Below are 13,542 nucleotides of genomic sequence, written 5' to 3'. Positions count from 1 at the left end.
ACAAGCATTACACATTGGGATTTCTGCCTTGTAAAATTGTTTCTCTGAAAGAATCAAAGATTGTTTGTTTCCCATTGTAGGTATTCTTTAAAGATTTAAAATAAGAATTGAAAATAATCTACACTTCATTTTCTCTTCAGGTGAAGTTAAATGAAATAATCACTTGTTTCCAAGATGAGACCTTTACTAGGGTTGTAAAAAGGTTGATTACACAGCGTAGGTTGAAAAGAAGGAGACTAAAGAAGAGAGCAAAGAACATACAACTTGAGAAAGAAGATTATAAGAAAGCAAGACAAGAAGAGGAAGAGAAAATTGATGCATGGAGGGAGAAGTTAAAGATGGAGGGAGAGGAGAAAAGGAGGGTAAGCACATTTTATGATTTTTCTTGCTCGTTTAGGATTACAGATACAGTTAATTCCTGCTTATAGTTTGTCATAGGTAAAACTTCTTTTTCTGTAAAACATTTGTCAGTTGTTTAATGCTCAGTTATATTTTATAGATATAGATATGGATTGTTTGTTTAAACCCATCATATAAGGAAATTATTTAGATAAGAAAGAAAGGAGAAACTTTGGTAGGTGAAGAAAGTATTGGAAAGGTTCATAGATGAAAATATTTTGAAGTGCTATGGCCACATAGAGCATCTTTCAAGTAAAAGGACAGTAATATGAGTGAACAGAATAAGAGAAGAGGTAGCCCTTGAAAAATAAGACACTTTTAGTTTATGAATTGTTCAGGGTTAACGATATTTCAGATGAAGGTGAAAGAGGAATGATTTATACTGGAGGTAATTTGTTTTTGAGGATGGTGGTGTGATGAGAAATTAGTTTAGCCTGGCAATGGAGTGTAATGTACAAAGAGAAAATTTAAGTACTTATGATTGTGTGGGATACTTTCACCAAGCCACATGATATGTTTTTTATGGATTTAGTGAAAGAGAGATCAGTGCTAAGGTAGTAGAAAGGATCAAATGACATAACTAGTGTTAAAGTTTGATTCATATAGTCAGTAGAAAAAGATTTTTAAAGAAAACCATAAAATTATCCCAATACATAGAAGAGATGGTGTTTGGATTAGAATGTGTAGTGTGACATATGTGTGTAGTCATAAATGTGTCCATATGACTTCATGTATCTGTATGCCTGGAATAGTTTGATTTTTTAAGCATTTGTCCTGCTTACTTCACTTTCCTTTGTTGCTGTTTATTTTATTTTATTATACTTTGTCACTGTCTCCTGCGTTAGCGAGGTAGCGCAAGGAAACAGATGAAAAAATGGCCCAACCCACTCACGTACACATGTATGTACGTACATACACGCCATCACACGCACATATACATACCTATACATTTCAATGTATATGTACATATACATACACAGACATATACATATATACACATGAACATATTCTTTCGTCTGTTTCCTTGCGCTACCTTGCTAACGCGGAAGACAGCGACAAAGTATAATAAATGAATACATATTTATACTTACTGCCTTCATCCATTCCCATCGCCACCCCACCACACATGAAATGGCATTCCTTTCCCCCATGCGCACGCAAGGTTAGTGCTAGGAAAAGACAACAAAGGCCATATTCATTTACACTCAGTCTCTAGCTGTCATGTGTAATGTTCCGAAACCACAGCTCCCTTTCCACATCAAGGTCCCACAAAACTTTCCATAGTTTACCCCAGATGCTTCACATGCCCTGGTTCAATCCATTGACTGCACGTCGACCCTGGTATACCACATCGTTCCAATTCACTCTATTCCTTGCACACCTTTCACCCTCCTGTATTTACAGGCCCCGATCGCTCAAAATTTTTTTCACTCCTTCCTTTCACCTCCAATTTGGTCTCTCACTTCTCCTCATTCCCTCCACCTCTGACACATATATCCTCTTTGTCAATCTTTCCTCACTCATTCTCTTAATGTGACTAAACCATTTCAATACACCCTCTTCTGCTCTCTCAACCACACTTTTTATTACCACACATCTCTCTTACCCTTTCATTACTTACTTGATCAAACCACCTCATACCACATATTGTCCTCAAGCATCTCATTTCCAACACATCCACCCTCCTCTGCACAACCCTATCTATAGCCCACGTCTCACAACCATGTAACATGTTGGAACCACTATTCCTTCAAACATACCCATTTTTGTTCTCCGACATAACATTCTCGCCTTCCACACATTCTTCAACACTCCCAGAACTTTCACCCCCTCCCCCACCCATATTGTTGGAACTACTTTTCCTTCAGACATACCCATCTTTGCTCTGAGATAAAGTTCTCTTCCACACATTCTTCAACACTTCCAGAACCTTCAACCCCTCTCCCACCCTGTGACTCACTTCTGCTTCCATGGTTCCGTCTGCTGCTAAATCCACTCCCAGATATCTAAAACACTTCACTTCCTCCAGTTTTCTCCATTCAAACTTACCTCCCAATTGACTTGTCCTTCAACCCTACTGAACCTAATAACCTTGCTCTTATTCACATTTACTCTCAGCTTTCTTCTTTCACACACTTTACCAAACTCAGTCACCAGCTTCTGCAGTTTCTCATCCAAACCATCCACCAGTGCTGTATCATCAGTGAACAACTACTGACTCACTTCCCAAGCCCTCTCATCCACAACAGACTGTATACTTGCCCTTTTCTCCAAAACTCTTGCATTCACCCCCTAACAACCCCATTCATAAACAAATTAAACTACCATAGAGACATCACACACCCCTGCTGCAAACCGACATTCACTGGGAACCAATCACTTTCCTCTCTTCCTACTCATATGTATGCCTTACATCCTCGATGAAAACTTTTCACAGCTTCTAGCAACTTACCTCCCACACCATATACCCTTAATACCTTCCACAGAGCATCTGTCAGCTCTATCATATGCCTTCTCCAGATCCCTAAATGCTACATACAAATCCATTTGTTTTTCTAAGTATTTCTCACATACATCCTTCAAAGCAAACACCTGATCCACACATCCTCTACCACTTCTGAAACCACACTGCTCTTCCCCAATCTGATGCTCTGTACATGCCTTCACCCTCTCAATCAATACCCTCCCATATAATTTCCCAGGAATACTCAACAAACTTATACCTGTGTAATTTGAACACTCACCTTTATCCCCCTTGCCTTTGTACAATATCACTATGCATGCATTCCGCCAGTCCTCAGGCACTTCACCATGAATGATACATACATTGAATATCCTCACCAACCAGTCAACAACACAGTCACCCCCTTTTTAATAAATTCCATTGCAATACCATCAAAACCCGCTACCTTGCTGGCTTTCATCTGCAAAGCTTTCACTGCCTGTTCTCTGCTTACCAAACCATTCTCCCTGACCCTCTCACTTCGCACACCACCTTGACCAAAACACCCTATATCTGCCACTCTATCATCAAACACATTCAACAAACCTTCAAGATACTCACTCCATCTCCTCACTTCACGACTACTTATTATTACCTCCCCATTAGTCCCCTTCACCAATGTTCCTATTTATTCTTGTCTTACGCACTTTGTTGCTGTAGTGTGATATTTTAAGCATGAATTCCTTTCATTTAACTCTTTAAGTCCTATGTAAAGTGTATAAATGATCAGGACAACTTACCTGTATACAAGATATTTTCTGAATTTCCTGGCCCACATTTGAAGGAAACAATATGTTATAGTTCCTTTACCATTTAGAATGTGATTCTTAACATTTCTTATGAAACAGCACACCTTAAGCAACAAAGAACTTTTGAGACACTTGATACCCTGTAACCGAAATGCCATCTCAGTATTGTTATTTGTAAAATGTATTACTAGTGAAAGTAACCAATTAATTCCAGTTTATTCATTGGCATAAGTAGTTTACAGTTGTAACTTTCATGCCATTCAAATGCAAAATTTTCCATAGGTATATTTTGTTTCTAAAAATTTTACCCAACAAGGATTTCAAAATTTGAATTATGAAATAAAACATTCTGTGAAAATTTATACTCATAGATAAAAAAAGGTTCTTGATAAAGGTTTGATACAATTACATGGTTTTTTTGCAATATAGTATGAAAAAATAAGCGTATTAGTCACAAGGTTAATGAAATGATAGGGCCTGTCTTTGTGAGAAGAGCCTACTGATTTGAATAACACTGATGACAGAGCAACTCACAGGTCTTACTCCACTGAGAGGTGTTCTGCTTCTCTCTTCTTAAAGCACGTAAGGCCTAATCTTAATTTTTGATATCGTGGCACACTTGGGCAATATCACTGGCATGCCACTGTAACATTGCAAATAGGTTGGGAATCACGTTACTAGAGTCATGTTTTACTTGCAACTCTAACTTGCAGAAATATACACATAGCTCATTTACCCAGAGAAGACCATGGTAGGAGGATGTTGCCAACCCACTCGCTAGCCACAGTAATGATGTCATATTTAGACAATCAAATATCTTGGGAGTGATTTTCATCAAGATTTTAAAGGAATAATCATTGCTGAGGCGGAGGAAAAACCAAGAGTGGAGGATGACACAATTGGTCATGGGCATACTGTGGGCTTATATAGTGACAATACATCAAAAAGTAACTGTTTAGGTATTTTTCTAAGGTTTAGATGTCTGTGACATGCTGGTTTTGAATGATTATGGTATTTTTTCTCTTCATTTCAAAATTTTGAAAATTTTGAGATTGGGTGGACAAGACTTTACTATGGCATGGATTCAGAGGGCTATCAACTGTTATTGCATTTTGATCTAAGAAGCTTTTGTGATATTGAGGAAATAGATGGATCACTTTTCTAGTAACCTATCCAATAACATTTTTGTCGAATAATATGTCAAAACAGAATTTCCAAAAACTTCACTGCTCGTGTAAAAACTCTGAAACATTTTTCTTTGATCAGGAGAAGGCCATTAAAGCAGAAGCAGATGGTATTTTGGGAGAAGTGCGACAAAAACAGAATGAGGCATTAAGGATGCAACAGCTACTAGAATCTCTTATTACTCTTCGCTTAACACGTACCAACAAGGGTCACTCATCCACACCACAGAATGATCAGCACTTTGCTTCCACAATAAGTAAGCCACTTTCCAAGTATGTTTTAAAGTTGTATGATTAGCATGTACGCCTTAAAGTTGTATGATCAGCAAGCCTATCCAACCTGTGATATGATGAGATCTGACAACTTTTAAGTTTTTGCCCATGTAAGCTACTGCTTTTTGTGAGCAAACTCATTACAGCCTTCAGAAACATACGTAATAGTCACCAAGTCTTTATCTTCCAAAGCAAATTAAACTAGTAGGTTATAGTTGACCATTAATGTCCAATTAGAGTGAGTTTGAGGTCTGCATTGAAATGAATATGGTTGGGGGTTGTGTAGAGAATCATGTTTTAACCACATTGTGCCCAGTGATTTATGTAGGATGTTAGATTTACAAACCTTAAAGGTTTTTACTAAACATGAGGAAATTTTGGGAAGTATTTTAGAGAATCTTTGAGAAGCTGCATTATGGTTATCCAGAGCTAGTGATGTGTCTTATGAAACATCAAAAAAGTCTGCAAATGGGAATTGTTTTCTATTTCTTTTGAAGTAAAGTATTTGCTCAACTTGAGAATACAGTTTCTGCAAAAAAATCTTCACATGCATTTTCAAAGGTGTCAAACTTACATTTTAGTACTTTGTCATCTCTCCTTTGGCCTTGATTACCTCTTACAGATAATCTGGGCATGGAATTGGGTAGGTTCCTGAAGTATTCTAGGCCCTTGTTTTGGGTCCATAGGGTCTTGATCTCCAGCATGAGGTGAGACATTGATGAGATGTTGTAAGAAGCATCCACATGATTGTGCATACTGAGCACCCAGTTCACCTAGAAACCTCACATGTACCCACATTTTCTTGCTTTCAGGCAATAATGTAAGCTTTGTCATCCTTAGAAAAGTAGATGCCAACCATCTTGAAGTACAGGTGAAAGAAATACAGCACCCAGAAGGGAAATTCCCAGAATGAAATGGCAACCTGGAGAAGTAAAGCCTGAGGCTGGTTTCTGATGCTCATACCATTGGAAACACTTGCCTCAGCGGCCAGATATAGTGATTTCAGCCTGAGAGCATCACATGCTAGTACCCACAATAAATTTTAGCTGTGTATCACCTTTGAAGATATTTGGTGGGTGGCCAATGTTTTTTAGGACACTGTATTTATCCTGGCACCTGCTGATTGGACAAGTTTATTGAGGCACATACTTATAGTGGATTTGCCATAATATTAATGTGGACTCAGGAGATGACAGTCAAGAATTTTTGTAGAGGTATGCTTTCAGCACTAATGTGTAGTGATGCTTGTAACATCTTACATTAATTTCATGCTACTCACATGCATTAATCATTTTGTACCGTTGAAGTAAATACTGTGATCTAGACAATGTATATCAGAATTAGATACATGTTTCCTAATGCCATTTATTAGCATAAGATAGGTTGCCTGATAGGTAGTATCTTAAACCAGTGGACAGTCATGAATGGTAGTGGATATGTGTGTGGAATAATTTGTAAAGTCACATATGGGATAGTCCTTCTATTGATAGTGAGCTTGGTAAAATCAAGGATTTCTCCTTGTGAAGACTTGCTTCAGCTTAAGGATTCATTTGTGGGGTTATGTTGCTAGCTTAATCAAGTATTTCAGTTCTCTATGATTACTGATGCCGCGATTTTCTTTGTAGCTTAGTTAGCCTCCATCTCAAACTGATTTTCTTCGTAGCTGAGTTAGCCTCCATCTCAAATAGAAACCCAGTAGACATGGCAGTTTTATATACCAGTAATTGGAGTGGCTTAGTGATTTATTCTCTTGGATTTTGTGATTGCTTGGAAATCAAATTTATTGTGGATATTAATAATGTTGAGTAAAGTAAAATGAAATAATCCTTGAATATTTTGTAAATATTTAAAATGAGTTAATATTTTGGGGTGCATATAATGAGGGAAGGGTTTTGGAAGCACTGGTAATGTGTATTTTGAAGGATAGGTAGATCCCTAGAGTGCATATGAGTGCTCAAAGTCAGGATTGATGTGGTCTTCTGGAAGGTCAAGCGCAATTGATTTAAAGGCACAGACTTTCAGAAAATCTTTTCATGAAGAATGGCACAGGTGTATAGAGTTGAGATGACAGAAAAACAGGTCATGAAAATACCAGATTTTAAGTGAAAAGATAGATTAAGGGTGAAGTGATATGAATGTGTGATAAATGTTAGTATAGAGAAGTAGGTAAAAACATGCACATATAGTGGAGTAAAGAAAATACAGCATGAATTTGTGGAAAATTAGACTAGAACAATCCTTTAATGGGTTGCCCTATTAATTATAAGCCATAAACTGATGTATAGACTTACGAGTTCTCTTTCTTCAGAGAATGTTAGTGAGGTAGTAAAGAACCAGATGAAAGAATATGAATTGGAAGAACAAACTCTTCATGTCATGATGGAAGAAAGTGCATCACACCAGTGCTCTATTGCAGGTAACTTGTGTTCTCGTAAATAATTGTCAGAATTCTGTGACCATTTGTCCTTATATATTTTTGTTCTGTTACATACACTGATGAGTATGAAAACCAGACCACAACCAACCCTATGGATCTTTCTGTGGTTTCTCTTGACTACTTCAGATGCCTTGGTTCAGCCCACTGACAGCACATTGCCTTCTGTTTGCCATATCTCTTCAGACTGCTCCCTCCTAAGCACACTTTACACCATCTTGCATGTTCAGGCCCTGCTCAGAGTATCTCTCACTTCCACCTCTTGTTGTTCCTTCCACCCACTCACTCTTTTCCTATTCTATATCATCAGATCCTCCACCATTTCTGTGAGGATGGAACTGGTATATGCATCTTCAGTCATTGGTATAGATCCTCAACCCATACCCAGTGTATTTTAATGAAACATGAACTTTTGCTTTTTCATAAGGATTTCCTTCTTTTTCATTTTGGACAGCTGATTTCTACCTCGAGACCAATATTTCTACGTGCACACTGTCCCTGTACATGAAATATTTCCATTGTAATCAGCCCCAAGTCATTCTCTAGGGTACATCATCTGAAATATCCTTAACCCTAATTGATCCTCTCATCCATATTTTTTTAGGGCTAGCCCTCCTTGCTGTAATGTCATAGTTACCATTTTGTTGTTGTTTTCCTCCATCATCTGCCATACATTTTGTTTGAGAAAACCATTATAAAACACTCATCTACATGCCATTGTAATGATTTTTTCACACCATGTATCCTTCTCGCATATTCATGTGATATTCTGTTAGTCCCAGTTTCAACAATAGAGTTCTAATCAAGTTTTCCATTTCTTTAGCTTTTATTTTTTCACTTACATCTACTTGGGTTTCACATCTACAATTCAGAATTGGATCAAGTATTATTTTATCATAATTTTAGGTTTTATGCATTCATACAATTCCTTGTCATAGTGCCTTTTTTTTCTTTCTGTGCATTAAAACAGGTAGGGAAATGAGTGCTTTTACAAGGCGAGAAGCAGTTATTAAGAAGATACTCTTTGGTGATTATTCTCCCCTTGATTTACCAACTAAGGATGCCTTCACTTCTGTGGATCACTCTCTGGATATGCTAATAAAAAGAAGGTAAATAACACAGTTTTTAAAAACGGGATATATTCATAAAATTTGAGTTTAGCGGAGGGTAGAGTTTTCAAGGACTGAATTACTGCAATATTTTTTCCCTCTGTATAGGATGAATTTGATTAATGCAGGAGATTGATTTGCTAAGCTTAGGATGTAATATGTACTGGTAGATGGTGACAAAGATCATAAACATTAAATATAATTTAATGAAAGATTACCCAGGTAGCTGTCTTTTTTTTCTGCCTCACTAACTTGTGGACTGCTGGCATTTTGTCCACAAATGTACAATCTCTCCTTGTTGTACATAACACTTGACAACATTTAAATCAAAAAGCTCATTCTTCATAACTCTAGATTTTCCTGTGGTGGGCACTATGTGGTAGCCCTGTCTTTTGGCATGATGGTAGGAGCAGTAGATAGAAGCAGTAGATAGGAACATTCAGGCTGGAGCATTAGGTAGAAATTTTGGGAAGAAATAGTTGGAAAGAGCATTAGATAGTAGTTCAGGAGGAACAGAAGAACGTTAGATAGAAGCCTCAGCAAATACTATGCTAGAGTTGCCCTCTGCTAGTGGTCTGTTAAGGGTGAGGCAGTAAAGGCTAAGAAGTTTCACTGAAGTTTAGTAGTTATAGAGACTCTTTTGCCTTGGCCACCATTTTGAGGGAATTCCAGGTGGAACAGGCATGAGAGATTTTATTTATATCTATTTTCTTTATTTTGCTTTGTCACAGTCTCCCTTGTTAGTGAGGTAGCGCAAGGAAACAGACGAAAGAATGGCCCAACCCACCCACATACACGCACATATACATACCTATACATCTCAACGTATACATATATATGTACACACACAGACATATACATATATACACATGTACATAATTCATACTGTCTGCCTTTATTCATTCCCATCGCCACCCTGCCACACATGAAATAACAACCCCCTTCCCCCGCATGTGCGCGAGGTAGCAATAGGAAAAGACAACAAAGGCCACATTCGTTCACACAGTCTCTAGCTGTCATGTAATAATGCACCAAAACCACAGCTAAGAGAGAAATAGATAGATAAATAGAAATATTATTCATATACAGCAGTGTGGCAATAGCCTGATTATAAAGAGAGTATAGTAACATGAGTTATTAAATATGTACAAGATCATATTTATATTTATTATACTTGACCACCATTTCCCGCATTAGTGAGGTAGCGCCAGGAAACAGACAAAGAATGGCCCATCCACTCATACACACACACACACACATATATATATATATATATATATATATATATATATATATTTTTTTTTTTTTTTTTTTTCATACTATTCGCCATTTCCTGCATTAGCGAGGTAGCGTTAAGAACAGAGGACTGGGCCTGTGAGGGAATATCCTCACATGGCCCCCCTTCTCTGTTCCTTCTTTTGGAAAATTTAAAAAAAAATGAGAGGGGAGGATTTCCAGCCCCCCGCTCCCTTCCCTTTTAGTCGCTTCTACGACATGCAGGGAATATGTGGGAAGTATTCTTTCTCTCCTATATATATTTATCTATTTATTCATTTTGCCTTGTCGCCATCTCCCGCGTCAGCGAGGTAGTGCAAGGAAACAGATGAAAGAACAGCCCAACCCACCCACACACACATTCATATACACACACGTCCACACACAGCACATACACACACCTATACATCTCAACGTATCCGTATATATATATATATATATATATATATATATATATAGTTTGAAAGAAAGAAAAATATATATATGCTTATATACATATCAACATATATACATTTGCATACACAGACATATACATATATGTACATGTGTACATATTCATACTTGCTTGCTTTCATCCATTCCTGGTACTAACCCGCCCCACAGGAAACAGCATTGCTACCTCCTGCTTCAGTGAGTTAGCACCAGGAAAAGACAAAAAAGCCACAGTCATTCACATTCAGTCTCTAGCTGTCATGTGTAATGCACCAAAATCACAGCTCCCTGTCCACATCCAGGCCCGACAGACCTTTCCATGCTCTGGTTCAGTCCATTGACAGCATGTTGACCCCAATATGCCACATCATTCCAGTTCACTCTGTTCCTTGCACACCTCTCACCCTCCTGTATGTTCAGGCCCCGATTGCTCAAAATCTTTTTCACTCCATCCTTCCACCTCCACTTTGGTCTCCCACTTCTCCTTGTTCCCTCCACCTCACCTCTGACACACATATCCTCTTTGTCAATCTTTCCTAACTCATTCATACTTAATTGCCTCTATGAAATATTTTTTTTTTTTTTTTTGCTTTGTCGCTGTCTCCCGCGTTTGCGAGGTAGCGCAAGGAAACAGACGAAAGAAATGGCCCAACCCACCCCCATACACATGCCTTGATTCAATCCACTGACAGCACGTCAACCCCGGTATACCACATCGATCCAATTCACTCTATTCTTTGCCCTCCTTTCACCCTCCTGCATGTTCAGGCCCCGATCACACAAAATCTTTTTCACTCCATCTTTCCACCTCCAATTTGGTCTCCCTCTTCTCGTTCCCTCCACCTCCGACACATATATCCTCTTGGTCAATCTTTCCTCACTCATTCTCTCCATGTGACCAAACCATTTCAAAACACCCTCTTCTGCTCTCTCAACCATGCTCTTTTTATTTCCACACATCTCTCTTACCCTTACGTTACTTACTCGATCAAACCACCTCACACCACACATTGTCCTCAAACATCTCATTTCCAGCACATCCATCCTCCTGCGCACAACTCTATCCATAGTCCACACCTCGCAACCATACAACATTGTTGGAACCACTATTCCTTCAAACATACCCATATATAGGCACAAAATACCTTACAGAATTATTCACTTTAGTGTTCATTTAGTTTGGAAGACCAAAACCATCAGCTAATAATGCATCCCATCTGGTCTGGTTTCTTTTATAGTTTTGTAATTCTGTAGTTAAAGATGATATTTCATTAGTATGATCCATTTTAGTTTGTGCCACAACACAAACCTAACCAAACTTGATGGCTTAGTAGTCTCCAGACAGTTTCCCTGTCTTATCACAGTGAAACCTCATGCTTTCATTCCACCATCCCTACTCTATACACCTTTTATATATTAAAACTGGTAAGTCATCATCTAGCCATCCATTTATAATTCATGTTACTCTTTATATGATTCTTAAGTATATTTCTTATACATTAATCCTCTTATGATTCAACTGCTTAAGGTAATGTTTGTTTTCCATTACCTTACCATTAATTCAATTTTACACCACTTAATTATCATCCCATCAATAATTACATTGAATTACAGTGAATTTATGTATTTTCACAGGTGTGAGTGGGATCAGTTTATCACAGATGATGAAACCCCCCTTGCCTCATCACTTCCTCTTCACTGGGTTATTCCAACAGATCATCCCATACCTGCTTGGGCTCAGTTTCAGAACAGGTAAGATGTGTAACCAGCACAGTCATTCAAGTTTCTGCAAAGATTTTGTACCTTAATGGTAAGAAATTTTGTATGAATTTACTCATTTTCATTTACTTTATATAAGAAATATCCATATTCAGTGGGAAGTTTTCACAAAGAATGTGGAGACACACATAGGAAGGGTCTTTGAATATACAGCTTACTGAAAATTGCAAAACTGAGAATTTTGAGTTTTCATTTATATGGTATCATTTGTATATTCCTTTTAACTATTATTATCCCTTTTGTTAAAATTAAGCCTGAATATGTAAGTGAAATTTCTATGTATATATATATATATATATATATTTTTTTTTTTTTTTTTTTCATACTATTCGCTATTTCCCGCGATAGCGAGGTAGCGTTAAGAACAGAGGACTGGGCCTTTGAGGGAATATCCTCACCTGGACCTCTTCTCTGTTCCTTCTTTTGGAAAAAAAAAAACGAGAGGGGAGGATTTCCAGCCCCCCGCTCCCTTCCCTTTTAGTCGCCTTCTACGACACGCAGGGAATACATGGGAAGTATTCTTTCTCCCCTATCCCCAGGGAATATATATATATATACATCACCTAATTTTTATGCAACTTCGAACATACCTCCTGAAGGTTGATATTAGTTCATTAGTAATTTGTATCCTAAAGCTGTAGTAAAGCTGGAGATTTCAGTTGTATACTTTTTTATTTCATGGTCACACCATCCAGTAGGAGTGATATCAAGTGCATCATTAGGAATGGTGTTAACTTTGACATACTATCAAGGCTTGATTCACTATTTGGCCATGATCATATGTGTTATATTTCATGCACTGCTAGCAAATACCTTGAAATACTTCACTTCATCTTATATTAGGGGTTCATGTTTATCCAGTCAGTAGGATTTAAAATAAGTATTGCTGCATTCTTATTAAAGTATTACATGTATTGTGCCTTTTTATGTTGTATACATATTAAGACTCAGTTACAATGTTCTCCATTATTCTTGAGATGTTATACTTTGCTTCCTTTGACCTAGTTCGTATATTCTTTCTCAAGAATATTCGACTATTCATGAATAAAACAGGAATGCTGTTATAAGCAAGGGGTAACATTGCTTTGTAGAAAATATTTAATCAGTAATTATAGACAAATCTTAATGTTGCACAAGAAGTAATTGTATTAAAACTAGAAATAGAAGCTATGTATTTTTAACACTTAATCATATACATATTGGATCCTTTAGTACTTATGATTAATCATCCAAAATGATGCCGTTTTGTTACATCTTATTAGATGTGCACAGTTTAAACAACATATATTAATAATTGTTTATATAATGAGTTTTAACCATTATCAAATATTGTTTAATTAATATATTTTCTGAACTAATCTTAAGTTTCATTAAAGTTAGTAAAAGATATATGTAGAGCCTTATA

The 13,542-nt window shown here is 37.2% G+C and overlaps 1 protein-coding gene across 1 annotated transcript in view; it reads left to right on the top strand.

Annotated features, from left to right (window-relative positions):
• Positions 1-13,542, top strand: part of LOC139760782 (uncharacterized) — a 22,277-nt gene extending 8,735 nt beyond the window's left edge. Inside the window, exons 3-7 of the mRNA XM_071684371.1 lie at positions 141-362; positions 4,918-5,092; positions 7,417-7,524; positions 8,513-8,651; positions 11,994-13,542. Coding sequence (XP_071540472.1) covers positions 141-362; positions 4,918-5,092; positions 7,417-7,524; positions 8,513-8,651; positions 11,994-12,114 — 765 coding nt within the window. The 3' untranslated portion in view covers positions 12,115-13,542. The remainder of the gene's footprint in view (positions 1-140; positions 363-4,917; positions 5,093-7,416; positions 7,525-8,512; positions 8,652-11,993) is intronic.

Source organism: Panulirus ornatus, chromosome 38 (assembly GCF_036320965.1).
Source record: "Panulirus ornatus isolate Po-2019 chromosome 38, ASM3632096v1, whole genome shotgun sequence".
Classification (NCBI taxonomy): Eukaryota; Metazoa; Arthropoda; class Malacostraca; order Decapoda; family Palinuridae; genus Panulirus; species Panulirus ornatus.
The sequence above is the reverse complement of the archived record's forward strand: the minus strand, read 5'-3'. Positions and strand labels throughout refer to the sequence as shown.